We start from the raw sequence: 23,788 nt of genomic DNA, 5'->3' as shown, positions 1-23,788 counted from the left end.
GCGCTATACGGTTTAGAAAAGCCATAAGGAAGGTGGCGGCGAGTTGATCAGCGATGGTATAGCTCGGTTGGTAGAGCGGCCGTGCCAGCAACTTGAGGGTTGCAGGTTCAATCCCCGCTTCCGCCATCCTAGTCCCTGCCGTTGTGTCCTTGGGCAAGACACTTTACCCACATGCTCCCAGTGCCACCCACACTGGTTTAAATGTAACTTAGATATTGGGTTTCACTATGTAAAGCGCTTTGAGTCACTAGAGAAAAAGCGCTATATAAATATCATTCACTTCTCTTCACTTCAAGTCGGCCTGTGTAATTTTCTAATCTCTGTACTTTGTAGTGGACGTAATTTATTCTGTCATCATTCTTGTTAATCGTACACCACCAGCAGACGGATGATTAAAATTCAGCTGCTATTTAATTTACCAATTTATAGTTGTCAGATACACTTCTTTGGACACCCATTGCATCGATCAAAATTGGATCCACAACACTTTGCCAGTTTACATCACATCTAGTTATTTTCCAATGTTCACATATCAAACTGTTCAGGCGTGTTAACAATTGTTGTTCAAATATTGATACATTTGCTATATGTAAGCAGTTCTCTGATGATAAGTTTCATAACTGTTGTACAGAGCCTTGCATGTTAATGCAGGTATAATTAGCTTTTTTTTTTATTTTAATATTTATCAAATATTGGTTTCTGTTTTGTCTCTTTAACTACAAAGTAAATTTAGTTTTGCTCATTACTTCAATTATATCTTTTTTGACTCATCTTGGGTAACTGTCCGGGCTTTTACATACAACACAATCAATTTTTGTAGCCTTTCCCACTTGCTCCGTCATAAGGAACAAATTAATTTGCCAAAACCGGAACCAATTATTATAATTTTTTGACACACCATCATATGGTATGCTTACAACTGTGACAGTGGAATTTGTAGTGTGCTAGTTAACGTGTCCCATTGATAACACAACTACAATGCCAAATACTTTTTAACCATTATATGACCTTTTTACATTGTGCTAAGTGTACTCACTGCTTGGTCTTTCCACTATCTTTCAAATGTTGTCTTAGTTGTATACAACCTCTCCCGTCGGAGAATGCCAATGTTTTCTTTCATTGATTTTTCAAAATTTTGGCAGCTGATAAGGTCTTCCAAATATTATTTCTCATATAGTCTGCCAAATTTGAATCATCATCAGTTTCCCATTCATTTTTGAAATAAGGTAGTCTATATTGTCGTCCAAACAAGTTTTCATATGGTGTTAAGCCCATGGTACTTGTAATGTTTATGTACAGTTTGACCAGGTCTAAACATTGTGTCCATGGTCTTCCTGTCTCTTCTATACAGTTTTTTTAACCTATTTTTAATTGTTCCATTAATTTTTTTCTACTAACCCTGCACTTTGGGCATGATATGCACAGTGATTTTTCAATTCAAAAGGGAGCATAGTACTTCTTTTTTATTACTTGGTTTACAAAGTGTGCCCCATTATTAGTGTAAATTCTTTCTGGGATCCTGTATCTTGGTATTATGTCTTTGCAAAATGCTTTTGCTACTGTTAAAGCATCTGGTCTTTTAGTTGGAGTTAATTCGATCCATTTTGAAAATGCATCTATTATGACCAGGCAATATTTATTTCCTTCTCTTTGGTTTAATTCAATATAATCCATATGTATTACTTGAAACTGATATTGTGGTCGGGGAAATGTCCCTCGTCTCAGTCGTAAGTGACCCTGTGGATTGTGTTTGGCGCATGTCAAACATGCCTGACAAAAATTTTACGAATAAGAATTGAAACCATACGTTGTGTAATTTTGGTTAACCTGTCCCACCATCCCCCCTTTTGAGACATGGGAAACCCCATGACTCAATATTGCTGCCCATTTGTATAGGTTTTTTGGGAGGATAGGTTTTTCCTTTTGGTCATTTAAAGATGCAATTTTCTATTACTGCCCCTTTGTTTTTCCAAAATTTTATTTCATTCTTTAGACTTTGTTGTTGCAAATCTTGTAAAATGGTGTTAGTAATTTGCTCTGTGTTTAGTGTGTATAAGGGATGAGGTGTCTTTTCCGCTGCGGTTTTTGCTGTTTTGTCAGCAAACTCATTTCCTTTTGACACTTCATCAGTCTTTGCAACACCTATTGGTCAGAATATTTGATAAAGGGGTCATATTATGATTTATTTTTCTACATGTATAACACTTTCTCGAGGTCTGCATAACATGTAACATGCAATTGTGGTTATGTGGTCAAAAATGTGCAGAGATTATATTTTACATACCCTCTTCATTTTTTGTGGATTGAAAGAACTGAGAAGAAGATTTACACTGCAAAAATTCAGTGTTCAAAATCAAGAAAAAAATATACAAATATTAGGGGTATTTTATTTGAACTAAGCAAAATTATCCGCCAATAGAACAAAACATTTTGGCTTGGCAAAACTTTCCAAAACGAATAAAATTAGCTAACCTCAATGAACCAAAAATATACCTTAAAGTAAGTATATTCTCACTAAAAACAAGTGCACTTTTCTTGGTAGAAAAAAAAATAGACCTTTTCGCTCAATGTTGAAAAATATTCTTTAATAAGTAAATGCTAGTGCCATTATCTTGACATAATGATATGCGCACGGCAACACAATTTGTTTTAATGCTTGACATAAGAAATTATTAATACAAAAAGTAGTTTCATACTTGTGAGTGTTGATGACACAGCTTTGCATCAGTTGATATTCTAGTTTCAAGCATGTTTTACTCAATACAGGTCATAAAATCTCAGCAACAAGCAGTAATATCTTACTGATATAATTTAGGACCAAAACCCTTAAAACAAGTAAAACACTCCAACATAAAATCTGCTTAATGAGAAGAATTATCTTATCAGACAGAAAATAAGCAAATATCACCCTTTTTTGAGATATTTCATATTACTTAGATTTTAGTATTTGCAGTGTACTGACTACAATATCGGACGACGACGGCTAAACATTTAGTTTGGAGGTAGAATGAAGGAAAGCAAGATTGTTTTATAAATATCTTCACTATGCCTCCATGGTTTGATTTCACATTTTAGGGAATTAGATAGATAGATGGATGGACGGATGGATGGATGGATGGATGGATGGATGGATGGATGGATGGATGGATAGATAGATAGATAGATAGATAGATAGATAGATAGATAGATAGTACTATATTGATTCCTTCAGGAGAGTTCCTTCAGGAAAATAAAAATTCCAGCAGCAGTGTACAGTGCAGGGGCGTCGCCAGACAGATTTCACTGGGGCACGTGCCCCAGTGTTGATCTGCAGTGCCCCGGTAAAAATTTCACCTATAAAAAAAAAAAAACGCTTCAGAGTTTTAAGTCTACATAACATAGACAACAGCGCACATACTACTTAGTATGGTAATTGATTGCTACTGTATTCACTCCACGTAAAAATGAGCACATGGCTAATTGATATGGTAATTTATTTACATGTGGATCGAGACTTCAGTTGAGAGAGAGAGAGAGAGAGAGACAGAGAGATGGAGAGAGAGAGAGAGGCGATACGAATCACTGCTGAGGTAGGTAACGTTAGCCAACAACAATTTGTTAATTATATTATTTTGATTTTGATTTGACTCAAACTGTAACTCCTAGACGGATATCGGAAAGTTAATCGCCCGCAGCAGGGAAGAAGCAGCAGGAATGAGAGGTGTAAGTGTCCTAGCTAGCTAGGCAACATCATTGTCTTAAGTCTGTGCTAAGTTAGCTAACGTTATTCGTTGTATCAAGACAAACATATTCATTTGCTGTACGAGCTGTCGGGGCAATTTCCAATGAACGTGAAACATAATGTTGGTTATTGTCTGCTGGTTCTGCTCAGGACCTCTGCATCAATGATGATTTGGAGTAAGCATGTGTGAGTTGAGTGCTTCTCAAATGGTTTATCTTCAGGAAGAAAAACATTTTTCCATATCATCAAGTCGTGAGCCAAATTTTTAAATCATTCAAGTTTATTTCACAGAAAAATAGCACAGTAGACTTGTCTTGTTAATCGGTTTGTCTTTGACTAAAATAATCTTGTTTTGTCACCAGAAAAATGGCTACAGCTAAAGCATCTTGTTTTGTTTCCAGAAGAAATAGTAACATTTCTGTATTTGTTTTCAGAAAGATGGTTGAAAATATCGGGTTTTGTTGCTCCATTTAGATTTAAAAAAAAATATATTTCCATGTCTGTCCTGAGTCCTCCTGCAACTTGTTAATCGGTTTTGCCTTTTGCTAAAATACTCACTAATAGTCACTAGAAAAATGGCTAAAAAATATCTGGTTTTGTTGCAACAATTTGATTTTTTTCTCCCTAAACTTTTTTTTTTTTTTCATGCACACATCTGACTGCGACTCACTGAAAATGACACACAATCCACTTTTATGTCACGACCCAGCAGTTGGGAACCACTGGTCAACTGTATAACAGTTACTGTAATATTTCCATGTTTGTCCAGAGTGATTGACCACTTTGCAAAAATGAAAACGAGACGTTACAGTTTACTTCTCAGAAAATGATTCCCTGAACAGAAACACAACAGTTGTTCATTTATTCTACTACTGTGGCTTTATTGTTTTGTGTATATTTTATAGTTTTGTGTATCTGAAATAGGATTAGCCACATTGCCATAAATGGAAATTAAATAATATAAAAGAACCCAGAGATGTAGGGCTTTGTTTTTTGTTTTACCTTTGTAGAAGTTAAATTTGCAGATGATTATGGCAATTTATATATCAAAAAGATTCATTGCTCTTCCTTTTTGCTTTTACCAGTAGCAGTTTAGAAGTCTGAAATAAAAAAGTGCACAAGTAGGTCAAATGCATTAGTTAATTTCAGGTGGTTAATCAAAGATCCATACAACATAATATGATATGATTTCATAGTTTAAAGCACTATTTATGTATTTTTTATGATAAATAAGTGCTAAGAATGTTGTTGTTTGCGCGCTTTGCACGCTCACATGAATTATTTGTGCCCCAGGTGTGCCCAAGTACAGTATTACGTCTAGTGACGCCCCTGGTACAGAGTTGAGATCAATTTAAAAAAAGTAAAAAGTAAATAATGGGGCTTTAAATGGAAACAAAATAGAAAAATATTACAATCCATCCATCCATCCATTTTCTGGCGCCTATCTCAGCTACAATCGGGCGGAAAGCGGGGTACACCCTGGACAAGTCGACACCTCATCGCAGGGCCAACACAGATAGACAGACAACATTCACACTCACATTCACACACTAGGGCTAATTTAGTGTTGCCAATCAACCTATCCCCAGGTGCATGTCTTTGGAAGTGGAAGGAAGCCGGAGTACCTGGAGGGAACCCACGCATTCACGGGCAGAACATGCAAACTCCACACAGAAAGATCCCGAGCCTGGATTTGAACCCAGGACTGCAGGACCTGTATTTTGAGGTAGACGCACTAACCCCTCTGCCACCGTGAAGCCCAAAATATTACATACGAATAAAAAATAAAAAGCAACAATGGGAATAAAAATATAACAGTAAAATAAGAATATAACAATACAAAGTAGGCAGTAGTGACCATGTTATGAAAACGTATTGCACTGTTATTGTTTTGCATTCTCTGTCATCCTAGTACCCCCCGCCCCCTGCCCCAGAGAGGAGTTGTACAGTCTAACGGCGTGTGGGCCAAAGGAGTTTTTGAGTTTATTAGTCCTGCACTTGGGATGAAGCACTCTAGCACTGAACAGGCTCCTCTGGCTACTGGGGCGGTATAGCTCGGTTGGGAGAGCGGCCGTGCCAGCAACTTGAGGGCTGCAGGTTCGATCCCCGCTTCTGCAGTCCTAGTCACTGCCGTTGTGTCCTTGGGCAAGACACTTTACCCACCTGCCCCCAGTGCCACCCACGCTTGTTTAAATGCAGCTTAGATATTGGGTTTCACTATGTAAAGCGCTTTGAGTCACTAGAGAAAAAAGCGCTGTATAAATATAGTTCACTTCACTACTGATAACGCTATGCAGAGGGTGACTGGCATTATACAGAGCCCTTAACACGGAAACAGGTACTAATTGGTAAGAAACGTAAGTTTTGCATAATCGTTCCTCTATAAGTTAAGCTCATGAAGTTGAATGATGCGGACATGTTTGTAACTAAATACTTTCTAATACGCTTCTGCCTTGGAGTCTTTGCATAATTAATAGACAACTAAAACTATGTGATAATCGTGTATATTGACGAATGTGCTGCTTTAAACTGCAACATTTGGACACTTATTGCATATGTTTAACTTGTCTGCTATTGTGTGCTTATCTGTTATCTAGCTGCTAGCTCATAGTAGCCATTGGCCTACCATGTTTATCGTTTTTAAACGACTTGACTAAAGTACAAGGAAAGACCAACATTGTGTGATGATTGGAGGACATTTGGCAATGAATCCTTAGCCAACTGGTTGTCCAGTAGGGCACAAGTAAACACGCTGCTGGACTGCTTGTATGGGACATTTAGATGCAAGAAGATATAATGTGATACTGACATCTGATATCACTATTCGATGATGACATTACGAATTCTATTTAGTACAAACGTTTGCGAAGCCGTGACAAGTCAGACTGGTTTGAAAGCTGTTCGGATGGAGGGAGGAACTGATTATTGATACCAGGCTGATACTTTTTATTTGACATGTTATGAGTATAGAATAATTGTGTCGATTGTGAAAAATAACGACAAAAAACAACAATGTGACAAAGAAAATAACCATTATAACAAAGTTTATTGGTCCGTGTACGTTACCACCGCCAGCAAAAAGTGATATACTGTTAAAGTTAAAGTTAAGGTTAAGATAAAGTCCCAACAATAGTCACACACACACACTAGGAGTGGTGAAATTATCCTCTGCATTTGACCAATCCACATGTTCACCCCCTGAGAGGTGAGGAGTGAGCAGCAGCGGGGGCTGCGTTTGGGAATCATTTGGTGACCTCCAGACTAAAAAAACGCTTTCTTTCCGTCAACCTTCAGACCCCTAAACCGCTGACAGGAGTTGCAATCACAGTCATGTATTCTCACTATACCAACATAATACACAGTACCTGATCTACACTGTAGTTTTACAAAAATTCAGATACACACTGATTTCTGTACCATACCTGAAAATTTATAAAATGATAAAATAAAATAATTTTTGTATATGACAATACACTCTTTAAACCTTGAACCTGAAAGCTTTAAAGGGGAACATTATCACCAGACCTATGTAAGCGTCAATATATACCTTGATGGTGCAGAAAAAAGACCATATATATTTTTTAACCGATTTCCGAACTCTAAATGGGTGAATTTTGGCGATTTAAACGCCTTTCTGTTTATCGCTCTTTTTGCGATGACGTCAGAACGTGACTTCTCCGAGGTATACAGCCGCCATTTTCTTTTCCGACACATTAAAAACACCGGGTCTCAGCTCTGTTATTTTCCGTTTTTTCGACTATTTTTTGGAACTTTGGAGACATCATGCCTCGTCGGTGTGTTGTCGGAGGGTGTAACAACAGGGAGGGATTAGAGTTGCACCACTGGCCCGAAGATTCGAAAGTGTCTTCCGCCAGACCCCCATTGAATGTGCCAAAGTGTCTCCACATTTTACCAGTGGTGACAGACATGGCACAGAGATGTATGGATAACCTGCAGATGCATTTGCAACAATAAATTCAACGAAATCACAAAGGTGAGTTTTGTTGATGTTGACGTATGTGCTAATCAGACATATTTGGTTGCGGCGTGACTGCCAGCTAATCAATGCTAACATGCTACTTTAATCGACGCTAACATGCTATTTACCGGCGGTGCTAAAGCAGACAAGGCACAGAGATGTATGGATAACCTGCAGATGCATTTGCAACGATAAATTCAACGAAATCACAAAGGTGAGTTTTGTTGATTTTGACTTATGTGCTAATCAGAAATATTTGGTTGCGGCGTGACTGCCAGCTAATCGATGCTAACATGCTATGCTAATCGACACTAACATGCTATTTACCGGCGGTGATAAAGCAGACCTGGCATAGAGATGTATTGATAACCTGCAGATGCATTTGCAACTATAAAGTCAACAAATTCACAAAGGTGAGTTTTATTGATGTTGATTGCCAGCTAATCGATGCTAACATGCTACGCTAATCGATGCTAACATGCTATTTACCGGCGGTGCTAAAGCAGACATGGCACAGAGATGTATGGATAACCTGCAGATGCATTTGCAACTATATTACGTTTACTTCCACCCTGATTTAATGCGAAAATAACACTTAGCAATCGAAGGATTTAAGTTGCTCCAGTGTCAGGAGATGCGAAAGTCCTGATCGTTTGGTCCGCACATTTTACCGGCGATGCTAACGCAGCTATTCGGCCATGCTATGGCTATGAATAGCGTCAATAGCTATTAGCTCAATAGCTTCAGTTTCTTCTTCAATACTTTCATACTCCAACCATCCGTTGGAGTATGAAATTATTGAAGAAGCGTAATCTGTTAAATCGCTTAAGTCGCTGAAATCCGAGTCTGAATCCGAGCTAATGTTGCTATATAGTGCTGTGGTATCTGCCATTGTTTGTTTACATTGGCAGCACTGTATGACGTCACAGGGAAATGGATAGTCGCATCGCAAATAGCAAAAATCAACCACTTTAAAGCTTTTTTTAGGGATATTCGGGGACCGGTAAAATTTTGAAAAAAACTTCCAAAAATACAACAAGCCACTGGGAACTGATTTTTATTGTTTTCAACCCTTTTGAAATTGTGATAATGTTCCCCTTTAATTATTTGTGAAAACGCAACGAAGACACACTTATCCCATTTTAAAGCATGCAGACCGCATTAGTCCATTTCAAATCTGAACTAGATTATACCATAAACGTCCAATTAATTTAAGTACATTTTTCAGCCAATACTCATCCCTTGCCCAAAGTTCGGAGGTAAAAGGAATCGCCAAATTTGACAACACCCAACATGATGCAGTAAGAGTCTAATGTGACGGAATGCCTAATCTTCTACGCACTCGTTGTTCGTCCAGTCACACGATGTCGCTAATCCAGGATATTTCAAAATGATGATCAAGCACCTATTCTTGTCTGTTACAGAGGTCGACAGGTATATTTTGCACTTTCAGGATGTAGTGATTAAGGTATACCCTGTAGAATATTCCTAACAGAGGAAACTTTGGTTCACCAGGCGCCATGTGCCCATTTTCGACCTCAATACATTGAAATCCCAGTCGCTGGTAGAGATTGTGGGCAGCAGATGAATAGGCCGTGGTTCCCAGCACAACAGTGGAGAATCCCTGAGCAACGGCATACTCCAGAAGTTTCCGTCCAAGAGCCTTGCCCACTCCACATCTGCGGAACCTCCTGTCCACTGACATGCGCTTCAGCCGGGCAGAATTTTTTCCTTCATGAACTGCAGCAACGACGCCCACCACTTGGTCTTTAAAAACGGCGACCCACATGCGCGAGTCTGAGGAAAAAATTTGGATGAATGAATGAAGGACATAAAAATAACGGACATGACATAATTCTGACGCAAATATGTTAGGAGTCAATGATTCACACCAGTGATTCATTAGCACTTCTCAATAAATTCAAAGACAGAATGTGCATGTTATTCAGGATTCTTAGTTTTTCACAGTACCAGATTATTTGCAGCCCAAACAGTATCGTAAATGTTGGCAATGTTTGAACACAAAGAAGGGAAATCAGAAAGACAATAATGTCTGAAATTAAAGTGATTGATCGCTGATAGCAGCGATCAATCACTTTAATTTGCATACTATGCAAATTAACCACAGTGGCCTAGTGGTTAGATTGTCCGCCCTGAGATCGGTAGGTTGGGAGTTCAAACCCCGGCCGAGTCATACCATCCATCCAGCGGGGGTGTATATTGTAGCCCGGAAGAGTTAGTGCTGCATTTTGATTCTGGGTATATGTTCTGCTTTGTTTATGTTGTGATATGTTGCGGATGTTCTCCCGAAATGTGTTTGTCATTCTTGTTTGGTGTGGGTTCACAATGTGGTGCATATTTGTAACAGTGTTAAAGTTGTTTATTTGGCCACCCTCAGTGTGACCTGTATGGCTGTTGATCAAGTATGCCGCGAGACCTGCAAGCTGTTTTTTCATGTCCGAAAGGCGAATGCGATGACGCCTCGCAGGGGAACTTGTAGACCAGGGGCCCATTTGCATCCCACTCCTTAATTTGAAAATTGATTGTTAAAATCTAATGTAAGAGCAGCCCACTAGTTTTAAATAACGGTGCTTGTAAGCCTTAGACTTACTAATACATTTAGGTAGACTACAAATTTCAGGGCAACTCTTCTTTCAAATTCCTGTTGATATTTTAGGGAAACCATTGTTTAAATTTTCCGTTTAATTCGGGAGGTGCGTAATGGTACTGCCTCTGGTGCCCTATACAACTTGCACCAACAGTGCACCAGCCAAAGGTGTTTGGTTATATTTTAGCGTCCCGGAAGAGTTGATAGTGCAGGGAATTCTCGGAATTTGTTCTGTAGTGTTGCGGTGCAAATATTCTCCCAAAATGTGTTTGTTATTGCTGTTTAGTGTGGTTTCACTATATGGCACAGGGATATGACAGTGTTGCCGTTTTTCATACGTCCACCCTTAGTTTGTGACATGTATGGCTGTTGACTAATTATGCCTTCATTCACTTTATTTGTAGTGTGCTAAGTCAAGATGACCATTATGATGGTAGATGATTGGATTTAGTAAAATCATGTCCTGCCCTGCGATGAGGTGGCGTCTTGTCCAAGGTGTACCCCGCCTACTGCCCGAATGCAGCTGAGATTGGCTCCAGCGACCCCCCCGCAACCCCAAAAGAGACAAGGGGTAGAAAATGGATGGATGGATGGAAATCTTGTCTTGATTTTTCCGCGTGATGAAGCATGGATAATTATCACTCAACCTACAACAGGGGTACACAGACCCGCGGCCCGCGGGCCAATTGCGGCCCTCACCTTGATAGGCAAATGGAATGGTAGTGCGGCGCTCGACATCGTCAAACTTATCAAACTTTCCCTTTCCGTGAGATTCGCAGGGTACTGTAAGTTTTCACCATTCTAAATATTTGAGTAAGTGTATATGGGCTACCTTTTCTGACACCCTCTTTTATATTTGCAAACAGAGAGCCAGTGTAGTCATTAAATGTGTCTGGAAATTGAACGCACACCTGAGTGACTGCAAGACTTACTTGATCAACAGTCACACAGGTCACACTGAGGGTGGCCGTATAAACAACTGTATCACTGTTACAAATATGCACCACGCTGTGAACCCACACCAAACAAAAATGATAAACACATTTCGGGAGAACACCGTAACACAACATAAACACAACAGAACAAATACCCAGAATCCCATGCAGCCCTAACTCTTCCTCACCCCGCTACCACCAAACCCCACCCCCCACACATTAACCACCCACCCTCTTCGTGCGTCGGTTGAGGTGGTGTACATGTAACAGGGTCAATTACATCATGTAAATAATGTATTTTATAATGTTTCATTATTGTTATTATTACACTAAATATGTAAGTTAAAGTAAATACCTTAATATTGTCTGATGTTTTGTCAATGTGGAACCATTGTCTAGTTTTCCCTCCTACTGCAATAATTACTGTGCCACCTGTCTTTTTATATCCTTTGGACACACCTTCCTATTTCCCTTATGTCTACAATAACAGGAGAGATAGGCGACCATGCGACGAAGGAAAATGTATTGTCTTGTTAAGCAACTTTCTTGTTCATTATTATATTTGTGTAGGGGCTCGACAATGAAAGAAAGTTTTTGATGACAATTCTATTCTGTGTACTATCAGGTATGTTTTTTTTTTTTACTGTTGTATGTAACTCCTCACCCTTATGTCTACGATAACAGGAGAGGGGCTTGACGATGGCAGAAAGTTTTTGATGCCAAATGTATTCTGTGTACTATTAGTAAAGTGCAGCTGAGCAACCCATGGTTTCGATCGTCTTCCATAAAACCCACACAACGCAGAGGAAAAGACCACCGGTTACATATATTGTAGCCCGGAAGAGTTAGGGCTGCAGGGTGTTCTGAGTATGTCTTCTGTTGTGTTTATGTTGTGTTATGGTGTGGATGTTCTCCCAAAATGTGTTTGTCATTCTTGTTCGGTGTGGTTTCACAGAGTGGCGCATATTTGTAACAGTAATAAAGTCGTTTATATGGCCATCCTCAGTGTGACCTGTATGGCTGTTGATCAAGTATGTCTTGCAGTCACTCGTGTGTGATGGAAAGTACCTCTTACAACATATGATTTGGCCGGCGTACCGTTAATTTGATGAAAAGGCAGCCATAATGCAGAGGCCTTTGAAGATGATGCAAACACGGCGCACCATTAAAAACAGTGGCCGGTTGAAAATCGCGACCAATTTAGGAGAATTGATTGCCAAGATGTGCCCTAAAATTCAGGGGGTTGGCAATTGCGTTACTAGGGCAGGAAAGCGGTTCAAAGAAGGTGGATTCAGTAAAAAGTGCATATTACAATTTTTAAGAAAATATTTCTTGCGGGCTAGTTTCTGCGTCCAGTGGCCCCCAGGTAAATTGAGTTTGAGACCCCTGCTCTAACCACAAGGTCATGTGACACAAACAGGAAGTGCTGATATTTGCGAAAGCTCATCCGTCCCAAATAAAATCGCTCCAGGTGCGACTGGAGGACTCTCTCAATGACCCACAAAGCGGCAGCCCCCGAATTGGGACACACAATTGACTCCATCAGGTGCGAATTGATGCTTCTGGGATAACATAACAAGCGATCTGATTGAAGAACAAGCACCCAATCAGAGTACACATGTCCAGTTATCTGATTGGTTGCCTATTTGATACAAGTATAACACTATGTGTCTAAACTTGGGCGAGCACAGAAATTTGAGCGAATGTAGAAAAAAAAGTTGAATGCACAGAAGGGGGAGGTTGAGAGAGCAGAGGAGAGAGAGCTCATCTATCTGACTGCAAGCAGCACTAATTATTGAGCCTCAATATGCATAACAGCAAACAAGCAAGCACGTTATTGTGTACAAAATACACCTATATTCGCTCTTTTTTTGCATGTTTTTAATTTATTTTGAAAATATAATGTCCGTGCTTGCAAAACATGTTTTTCTGTCCTCAAAATCTGCCTTTGCGACCTTAATATTAAGATCCAAACATACCATACATAATACACATGCCGTCACAAGCTTAAAAACCGACCCCACGGTTCCTGTCTTCACAATAAAAATGCTGCTTAATCCAGCTTTGACTAACAAAATAAGAGTCTCAGAAAGCTAGCACACACAAGCTGGTAAGCTACGGAGTTTGCCGTCGATGTACAAACGTATTTCTTGCAAAGTTTTTAAAAAAGAGTATTGAAGATGGACAAATAAGATGCCAAGAAACAACCATTTTCATATGGTATTGGACAGAAAGGAAGACTTTTTCAAATCCACAATGTAAATTTGAAAAAGAGGAGTTATGGAGCACAACTGCGAATCCTTTCTGACTCCAATCAATGCAAGTCATCAGAATAAGATTAAGTAATACACCAATTTATATTCTTGTCTTCATTAAAGAAAGTAATCTACATGTTCATGTCATGGTTATGGTTTGAGTTTATTTAAAAAATGCCTACAATTTTGTGTCATTATTTATAATGTGGTCATAAAGTTTTTTGTTTCGATTATGAATATCGGCAATAAATACATGGTGGCTTGGACTAATAATCACAATGTATATTACCAGGATTTAACATGCCGTTAGTTTATTTGCACAGCCAGGTCTTCGTAGTTATATTTTTAAAAAACTAATATGATCGATTGTCCTTTCTTTACGTTTAGTTTTGCTATCAAGCACTACTAATATAGAAGTAGTTTCAAATGTTCAAACATTTTACAAAGTGATCGCTGCAGACACAAGCATGGTACGATTGTATTCCACAAGATGATGAAAGGGATATCTTTCAGCGCCATTTTCTTTGACACTCTTTCGTTTTCTTCCTGACTTTATTATATTTTTTCGGGACTGTATGAAATCTATTTTCTATCTCTCTATTTGAACGACTGGAACACCCAAAAACAGAACAGCAATACGGCATTTTCTGCTCAAACTTTACACTCACTCTTACTTGTTTTGATGGTACACTCAAGCTGCTTGACCATCATGTGAAAAACAGATGTGACGTCATATGCAACCTTCTTATAGGTTTGTTTTTCAAGAATAAAAGGTAATTTATTTTGGTTTCAAACAGTACTTACTTGGTGAGTTTATGTAGACTTCTTCCATGTGACCCATGTCAGTCCTCATGGCCTCCGTCAGATAAGCCAGAATCACCCACCTGCTGCACAAATAACGGCCACACAGCACCAGCACAGGGAGGAGTACTATCATCCACCAACACTTGGTGAGCACAAAGCCAGCAACTGACATTGGAAGATAAGGACAGATCTTTAAATACACAAATTTGTCCAATCCTGTTTCCTCTTGGCTACCGGCTATGCTTTTCTAGCAACTAACAGAGCTGAAAATAAACAACAGTCTACAATATGTTGTTGTTTTTTTATAAATGTCCATTTTAATATTCTAATTGTTGCCCTGTAAAGCAGTAAATCATACAGTAGGGACAGGATTCATATGGCCTCATTCTTGGGCGGAGACTTATCCAATAAAGCAGATTCTAAATCTTATTCTGAGTTGAGTTGTGTTGAGTTTGAGTTTATTTTGAACATGCATGATACATCACAATTTCCAGTTTCTCTATTCAACATGTTCGAAAAGGAGTAGGAAGAATCAGAGTTTATTTAATCCTACCACTTTTCCTTTACATAGCAGTTGCTAAAACTTTTGTTCACATCCTGTTCTCAATTTATTCACAATGTACTCCATAAGTAAAAACAATCAAAATAAATAAATAAATAATAATTGGTGAAGTAAGCTATGTTTCATATGGTGAGATGAGTAAGATTATCTTGAAAATGAATGGATGGATGAGATAAATTCAGAAGGTTTATCATGGTTCTTTTTGTATGTGCTTTGTAAAAACTAAGTTTGAAGAGTTTCTTGAAGTGGATCATAATAGTACATTGTTTGATTTATTTGCTTAATCCATTCCATAATTTTTAATTCCAGAAACTGATATACTGAAGGTCTTAAGTGTTGTATGTGCGTACAAATGTTTTAAATTAAAGTTTTCTCTAAGATTATATTTCTTCTCTTCTGTTGATAAGAATTGTTTTATATTCTTGGGTAGCAGATTATAGTTTGATTTTTGTATACAAACCCCATTTCCATATGAGTTGGGAAATTGTGTTAAATGTAAATAAAAAACAGAATACAATGATTTGCAAATCATTTTCAACCCATATTCAGTTGAATATGCTACCAAAACAACATATTTGATGTTCAAACTAAAAAACAGTTTTTGTTTTTTTTGCAAATAATCATTAACTTTAGAATTTGATGCCAGCAACATGTGACAAAGAAATTGGGAAAGTTGGCAATAAATACTGATAAGTTGAGAAATGTTCATCAAACACTTATATGGAACATCCCACAGGTGTGCAGGCTAATTGAGAACAGGTGTGTGCCATGATTGGGTACAAAAACAGCTTCCATGAAATGCTAAGTAGTTCACAAACGAGGATGGAGTGAGGGTCATCACTTTGTAAGCAAATTTTCGAACAGTTTTAGAACAACATTTCTTAACGAGCTATTGCAAGGAATTTAGGGATGTTACCATCTACGGTCCGTAAAATCATCAAAAAGTTCAGAGAATCTGGAAAAATCACTGCATGTAAGCGATGATATTACAGACTTTTGATCCCTCAAGCGGTGCTGCATCAAAAACCGACATCAGTGTGTAAAGGATATCACCACATGGGCTCAGGAACACTTCATAAAACCACTGTCAGTAACTACAGCTGGTTGCTACATCTGTAAGTGCAAGTTAAAATTCTGCTATGCAAAGCCAAACCCATTTATCAACAATATCCTGAAACGCCGCCTGCTTGGGTGGGCCCGAGATCACCTAAGATGGACTAATGCAAAGTGGAAAGGTGTTCTGTGGTCTGACTAGTCCACATTTCAAATTATATTTGGAAACAGAGGACGTGGTGTCCTCCAGAACAAACACGAAAATAACCATTCGGGTTGTTATAGGCGCAAAGTTCAAAAGCCAGAAACTGTGATGGTATGGGGGTGTATTAGTGCCCAAGGCATGGGTAATTTACACATCTGTGAAGGCACCATTAATGCTGAAAGGTCCATACATGTTTTGGAGCAATATATGTTGTCATCGAAGCAACGTTATCATGGACGCCCCTGCTTATTTCAGCAAGACAAGTGTTACAACAGCGTGGCTTTGTAAAAAAAGAGTGCGGGTACTTTTCTGGTCCGCCTGCCGTCCAGAACTGTCTCCCATCGAAAATGTGTGGTGCATTTTGAAGTGTAAAATATGACAGCAAAGACCCAAACTGTTGAATTACTGAAGCTCTCCATAAAACAAGACTGGGAAAGAATTTCCCTTTCAAAGCTTCAACAATTAGTTTCCTCAGTTCCCAAAAATTTCTTGAGTGTTGTTAAAAGAAAAGGTGATGCAACACAGTGGTGAACATGTCCTTTCCCAACTACTTTGGCACATGTTGCAGCCATAAAATTCTAAGTTAATTATTATGTGCAAAAAACAATAAAGTTTATGGATTTGAACATCAAATATCTGGTCTTTGTATTGCATTCAATTGAATACTGGTTGAAAAGGATTTGCAAATCATTGTATTCAGTTTATATTTACATCAAACACAATTTCCCAAGTCTTATGGAAATGGAATTTGTAATTCTAGCTCTTTGCAAATTCACTAAGTTGTGGAATTTCAATAAATAAGGGTTTGTTTGTTCTCTATATCCAACATTATGTATTATTCTAACTGATCTTTGTTGTAACACCGTGAATGAATGAAGTGTACTTTTGTTATTTCCCCATATTTCTACACAGTAATTCAGATATGGTAACACTAGCGAGCTGCAGAGAATATGAATTGATTTTTGGTCAAGAACATGTTTTGCTTTATTGTTAATTGACGTGTTTCTTGCTACTTTATGTTGTATATTTTTTACATGAGAGTTCCAAGTTCAATTTATCATCAATCATTATACCTAGAAAAATTGGTTTAATTTACTCTTTCAATTTCTATTCCGTCTATTTGTATTTGTGTTTGACTTTCTCTTCTACTGTTACCAAATAATATTATTCTAGTTTTACTGAGATTTAAAGAGTCTGTTTTTGTCAAACCATCTTATCTGATGTGACTGTCTGATGTTGGGAGGGTGGGGGGTTTAATTTTGTAATTTTACTCCTGGAGGAGCTGCATTGTGCGCAAACAAACAACAGATGGCGTATGTGTACAGAACATATGATCGCTTACCATCTAATGTCATGTACAATACATCACCAGATTTGTCTGTGAAAAAATGGACCAACAATAGGAGGTCCATTATTATTACATTCACACTGTTGGTGTTGGGCCACCTATTAAATTTAGATTTAATAGGTGACTTAGTATTTATATTGCAGAGTCTTGTTGGTTGGTAAGCTAATGACTTATTTTAGCTAACCAGCTCTTTAACCTACAGTGTCTGCATACACATACATGTAGCACGTCATAAACATTGTTTTCTCCGGAGCTTTCAGCTCCAGTTTTACGATACGAGACTGGGCCTATGTTCATATACGAGGCAGTTTAAGGACATGTCCATTCAAAACATTTGATTATCAAATGATAAAGTGCATGTGTAGTATAAAGTGTATGCGTACAAAGTGTATATGTACAAAGAGTACAGTATGTGTATAAAGTGTTTTGTGTTTAAAGTGACATGTGTAAAGTGCAGTGGTGTGCCATCAGGGCCAACAAGGCCTTCTCCGCTGGCCTAACATAACCAGAAATCATGATCATATTTAAAGATAAAAGTATTTTTCTAATTTACTTTCCTATCTAAAAGTATTCATATTCTCTTCATGTCATATTATGCTCGTCCCAGTGCCCGTGTTTTTAGGTTAGAGTTTTTATCCAATCAGAAGTCAGCTAGTTTATGTTGCCATGCTGTACAAAATCTGCCCGGGGCCTTCAGAATGAACAATGTGGGCGTCTGTGCACTGTAAGTGAACGGGCAGATACAGTTGATAGATAATTGCGTTAGCCAATCAGATTGAGTTGTTGTCCGTAAGTCCTTCTAGCTGCCCTGAGGTTAAATGTGACATTTACGCGTCCTGTGATTGGATACTCACTGGTTTGAGCCTTGGCAGTGCTATGCAAATCAGCAGAGCCGTACCATTAGCGGATGCATTAGAGAACACATTAAGTTGATAGACAGTTGATACAGCCAATCAGATCACAAGTTGTTAACAGTAGCCTATCTAGGAAGCCTGGTGTTAACGAGACTGTGATTGGAAACTAACTTGTCATTCCAAAGTGAATATCCAATCAAAAGTTGCAATTTAGCAAGCAGCAGGAGGTCTTGCGCCGTAGCCATACCAGGCTAGCAGGGATTGACTAGGTGGCAGATATATATTTGCAAGGCCATTTTCAAGAAGGATATTTAGAGAGAAACTACATCTTGTGAGACGATGTCGACCAACCCCGGAAGCTAGCTCAGCTGTCCCGGGGATAAAATGGGGAAATTCCTGCCATTTCCACTCGAATCAACCGAGTACGAAGGGTACCACTTGCTTATACGGTGTTGAATAGGTGCTACAAATTGTGAGTTCAAATATTTTATTTCTTTGTTTTTTTCATGTTTAATATGGTTTTTTGCTATTTTAATTGTGACAGTACCACATAGCATGTTTTAATTGCTGATGCGGGTTTATTGATTTTTAAATGCGCCAGAAAATAACCCGTTTTGTACACAGTTGAGGGGATCAATGGACAGTAGTGCGTAAATGTGGTTCTGTATAGTATTTCTCTAGTGATGGTAATGTGGGGACTTACATTATGGTATTTTGAGAGGTAATCATTGAAGTTGGAAATCACTGAAGGCCTAGGTGGGAAAAGCACGGTCCGCCACTAAGTGTGATGTGTATAATGTGTGATGTGTTTAAAGTGTAAGGTGTATGTAAGTGTATAAAGCATATGTGTTAAATATGTGTGTATAAAGTACAGTTTACTGTAAGATGTATACAGTGTAGCTGTATCAAGTGTACGTTGTATTAAGGGTACTGTATGTGTATAAAGTATAATGTGTATAAAATGAACGTGTATAAAGTGTAATGTTTAATTCACTTGTCATAGCTGAATAGAGCAGGAGGCTCTCAGGATGATGTCTGAAGCCTCTGATAGACGTGTCGTATATCATCTCCATCATCCCCTCAGAAAAGATGCGTTGTACGTGCACTCGATCCTCGAGCTTAAACTCGCGCACAACACCATGGAACTCTATTACTTTTTGTCCTTGTGTGTGTTTTTCCTCCATGACAGATCTGAAAGTACTTGCTGCTGCTTGTGGAAAATAATGCTGGTTGGGTTTGTGAGTTTGGTCAAGTGTCAGTCAGAACAAGATGCTCAGGACGCCTGCAAGCAAAGTGAATAATCATATTAGCTATAAAGATGACCAAATCATCAATAATAAAAAAAAACAATAACAATGAATAAATATGTACACATCATCAGGTGTATTGTGTGTCATAATGAAGTCATCAAACAATGTAATTGATCAACTTTCCTGTCAACGAAATGGACAACATCTTGGGCCTGGGGGAACTGTCCAAATTAGAGCAAATATGACAACATTTTGGAGCCGCTCTAATATTATGGTAAATGGTTTATACTTGGCCTCTCTAAAATCCAAACAATGCAATTGATCAACTTTCCTCTCAATGAACTGGACAACATCTTGGGCCTGGGAGAACTGTCCGGATTTGAGCAAATATGACAACATTTTGGAGCCAATAGTATGGTTACACTTGTATAGCGCTTTTCTACCTTTTTTTTTTTTTTTTTTTAAAGGAACTCAAAACGCTTTGACACTATTTCCACATTCACCCATTCACACACACACATTCAAACACTGATGGCAGGTGCTGCCATGCAAGGCGCAAACCAGGACCCATAAGGAGCAAGGGTGAAGTGCCTTGCTCAAGGACACAACGGACGTGACTAGGTTGGTAGAAGGTGGGGATTAAACCAGTAACCCTCAGATTGCTGGCAAGGCTGCTCTCCCAACTTCGCCACCCCTTCCATAAGTATGATAATATTTCTGTTCGAATGTGTCCCTCCCTGTCAAAAAATTATATTGGGGCTAATATTTCACATTTTTCGTCCCAACAGATTTAACGACATACTGTACTAATAGTTTCTCAGCAGTCTCTGTGCCTTTACAAGGTGTTTGGCCAATCTGATGGTACTGGTAATGCAGGGGCCATTTTAGTATTTTTAATTTTTAAAACCAAATAGATTATTTTTTTCTGTCTTTATGGCTCCCTTCAAGTTTGGTCACAAGTACATGAAAGGGTCTCAATCATTAATGTGTTAAATCAGTCATATGTTGGGTTTTTTTGTCAAATCCATTTTTATTTTTTTTGGGCAAGAAACACAAAATATCCAATCTTTTAATACTATATAATCAATATAAGAAAATTGATTTTGATTCATTTTTTTTTTGAGCAATGAAAATAAAAACAAATAAATAAAAAGAGTCCCACTCAAATGTTTGGGCATCCAAAGAGGTCCCACTCATTAAAAAAAGTTTAATATATATATATATATATATATATTTATTTATTTTTTTCCAATGCTTCACTATCTAGATCTACTTGAAATCAATCTGTTGATTAAAAGTTTTCATTATTTTATAAATGTTTTGGTTTGTTTGTTTAGTTTATACCTGTTTTGTCAAATAAAATTTAGTGTTTGTATGGCAAACACATGAAATGAGCAATATTTTCCCCAAAAAATAAACTTCATTTTTGATGTGAAGCAATTGGAGCTTTAAATAGGTCAATCATTTGAAACATTAAATTTGATTGATTATTATTTTCTGAGCAATCACATTTTTTTTAAATAAAAAAAAATGTCTGCACAACAGCTTTGTGCTATTAGAGACAAAATTGCAACTTTTTCTCGTTACGTTTCAACTGTTTGATATTTTATTACACATTTTTATGTTTCATTTTCTTTTTCAGTAGTATTTTAAAGGGTGCCGGGGGCCGTTAAAAAATAGCTGAGGCCCACCCCTGGCTTTGGTCTGGAAATTACTGCGACAAAATATCATATTAATACTGAATAGTACTACATAATCACAGCAAAGCAAACTCCATAATGATACACCTAAACACACATCGAAACTGTTTCCTCTTTGACCTGCACTGCATGCAGTAATTTGCGTATACTGTGGGCTTTATTGTGACATAACATACACATGGATTTGAGCTTAATTGATTGTGTTATGCAGCTCATACTTTAAAAACTCTTATTTAATAGAATAGAATAGCATTGCCTTTATTGTCATTGTGCAAAGCAATGAGATATAGGTGGGGTGCTCCCACCTCCAATATTGCGGGGGACATGTCACCCCCATTCCTCCCAGTTTCAAAGCCTATATGGCCGAAATAGATCAATCCTCATTATCTGCCTCTTGCTAGCAGTTTTTTTATTATGATTTAGAACCACAGAAACGGGGAAGACGAGTGTTCCTATTTCACATAAGGATTGTGGATGACGGGATAAAAAAAATTGTGCAGTTTTCCTTAAAAAAAAAATACCAATATTCTTTTGAAGCGCCACAGAGCCAATCAGTGAGTTTCGTGGATGGTCTAAAGAAAAAAACAAACAAAGCTTGAGCAGCTATTTTCCGCTTGGTGCCCGTGCTGATGTTGTATCTAATTGACATCGGTATATGGGTGAAGTACTTTATCTGTACAAAAGGTACACATGCCAGTCAATAGGCTCGTAGGCTCTAGCAGCTACACAACAGCCAAGAACACAATAGCACTCATGCTAGACATATCCATATTTAATACGTTTCTGTAATTGAACAATCTTGTAGTCAAAAAAAGCACATTTGTCAATATATACAAGTATCAAATAATTATAGTTGTGTTTTACTTACACCTGCAAAGTCTCCAAGGCAGATTAGAAAGTATCCAGTAACAATTGTGTTTGCATAATTTGAATTTACTGCATTATACACTAAATGTAATGAATTAATTGCGGCTGCTAGATGTAGGCAAAAAACAATTACCACTCCGCTTCAACTTAAAGACAGCATAAGTACATTCCGGACAGTTAAAAATTGGTAGGTCAGTGTTTTTCATACATAACTTATATTTGATCAAACATTTTCAAAGGTTCCACACTGCAAAACAAAGTGTATAGGATCCCTGATGATAACTTTTTTAAACCAATATGTCTTCATACCAATACGCAAGGCTTCAATATCTGTATTGTATCGGAAGAGAAGAACAAGTATTATTAGGACACCCCTATGCAAAAATAATGCAGGTGATCCAAAAAAGATGAAGCACCAGAACTTTTATAAAGAAAGTGAACAACACTATTGAATTCAAGAAATAACCTATCTGCTCATTGCCGTTTTCGCAAACACGTGTCTTCAATAAAGATAAAAGTGATGATTTATACATTTAATTAATCCTTTTATGAATTCCACGTTGTTTTCTGCATGTGAAACTACAAATGAATCCCGAGCGCGGCCACTGCTGGTGCTCACTGCTCCCCTCACCTCCCAGGGGGTGGAACAAGGGGATGGGTCAAATTAGTGTGTGTGTGGTACTTTAACTTTAACTTTAACTTTAACATTCTCTTTTAAGTATTTTGTTCGTATATATTTGGGTGTCTAAATTAAATTGATTAATTATATTACTTTTAATAGGGAAAAATTATCAGTTTATGTACTACTCTGTTTTAGTCTGACCTTGTGGAACGGATTACCAATAGAAAGGGAGCAATATGTGCAGTATTAACTGTATGAAAAGCATGCACATAGGTAAGAGCAGCCTGGTGTTGACATTTGAATGTACAGTGCCGTCTGTTATGTGACACATTCCTGCTGAATAATTTCACGACATTTGATACAAAGCACTTTAGATTCTGCGCAGTTTGCATCGAAGACATTTCCAGGTCATCAAACAACAGCGTTAATTAACATCAGTGTATTAAAAAAGTAAATAATTTCTACCTACCATCAGCAAAAGTTGCTTCTGTCTCTTCAGTGGTTTCCTCCCTGACTTGACGGATTCTTGTCAGTTCATGTCAGTTATGCTTCTCCAGCCTGCAGATCTGGTTTTGACAACACATTTCATAAAAGACAGTTAAACCCTGCCTGACACCGCCTTCTGATGTAACCCTGGTCAGGGTCGTGATGTGTTGTCAAGTTTAGCTCATTTATGATAAAACTTTTATCTTTTTGCATGCAAATTTGAGCACTTTCAAAACAAAAACAGTGTTTACTTTAATTGCTTTCCTCGATAACAGGTAAATTAACTTTTTTAGATTGTGTAAACATGACATTATACTGTACCGCAGCTGCTTTCTCCATTAAAAAGTAGGGTTCCACCAGGCCAGTATTTCTTGAATCAGTTATTGTTTTAATGAATATCTAGGGGTACTATATTTTTATATTTAATTTTTTTTTGTTTTTTCTATATTTTGCTACAACACATTTTACAAATGAATTCCCCTTACATGGTAATGTACCTGTCTTTGTGTATTTGGGATCCCCATTACTTAAATGTCAAA

At 37.9% G+C, this 23,788-nt stretch overlaps 1 protein-coding gene and 1 long non-coding RNA gene across 2 annotated transcripts; one reads left to right on the top strand and one right to left on the bottom strand.

Moving 5' to 3' along the window:
* The first annotated feature begins 1,703 nt into the window (after positions 1–1,703).
* LOC133558029 (uncharacterized) lies at positions 1,704–5,749 on the top strand. Its single transcript, XR_009807885.1, has 3 exons — positions 1,704–3,569; positions 3,646–3,702; positions 5,311–5,749. It is a non-coding gene; the product is annotated as an uncharacterized LOC133558029 (long non-coding RNA).
* A 999-nt stretch (positions 5,750–6,748) lies between these two features.
* LOC133558011 (N-acetylaspartate synthetase-like) lies at positions 6,749–23,368 on the bottom strand. The gene is made up of 4 exons (XM_061909067.1): positions 23,233–23,368; positions 19,319–19,606; positions 14,303–14,467; positions 6,749–9,497 (listed from the first exon to the last, which is right to left on the bottom strand). Exons 2-4 carry the CDS (start codon positions 19,506–19,508, stop codon positions 9,106–9,108), a joined length of 747 nt encoding a protein of 248 aa, XP_061765051.1. The 5' UTR covers positions 19,509–19,606; positions 23,233–23,368; the 3' UTR covers positions 6,749–9,105.
* Between the last annotated feature and the right edge of the window lie 420 nt (positions 23,369–23,788).

This window comes from Nerophis ophidion, linkage group LG01 (genome assembly GCF_033978795.1).
Source record: "Nerophis ophidion isolate RoL-2023_Sa linkage group LG01, RoL_Noph_v1.0, whole genome shotgun sequence".
In the NCBI taxonomy this organism is placed as follows: Eukaryota; Metazoa; Chordata; class Actinopteri; order Syngnathiformes; family Syngnathidae; genus Nerophis; species Nerophis ophidion.
This window is presented reverse-complemented; position numbering and strand designations above follow the sequence as displayed.

Bases quoted from the DNA above. Each gene is read 5' to 3' on its own strand.
- LOC133558011 (XM_061909067.1), bottom strand. From the start codon at position 19,508: ATGGAGGAAAAACACACACAAGGACAAAAAGTAATAGAGTTCCATGGT. The intron at 14,468-19,318 runs GTGAATTAAACA...TTCCAATGTCAG, and splicing joins GCTCTATTCAGCTATGACAA to TTGCTGGCTTTGTGCTCACC. The intron at 9,498-14,302 runs GTAAGTACTGTT...TTTTTTCCTCAG, and splicing joins AGTCTACATAAACTCACCAA to ACTCGCGCATGTGGGTCGCC.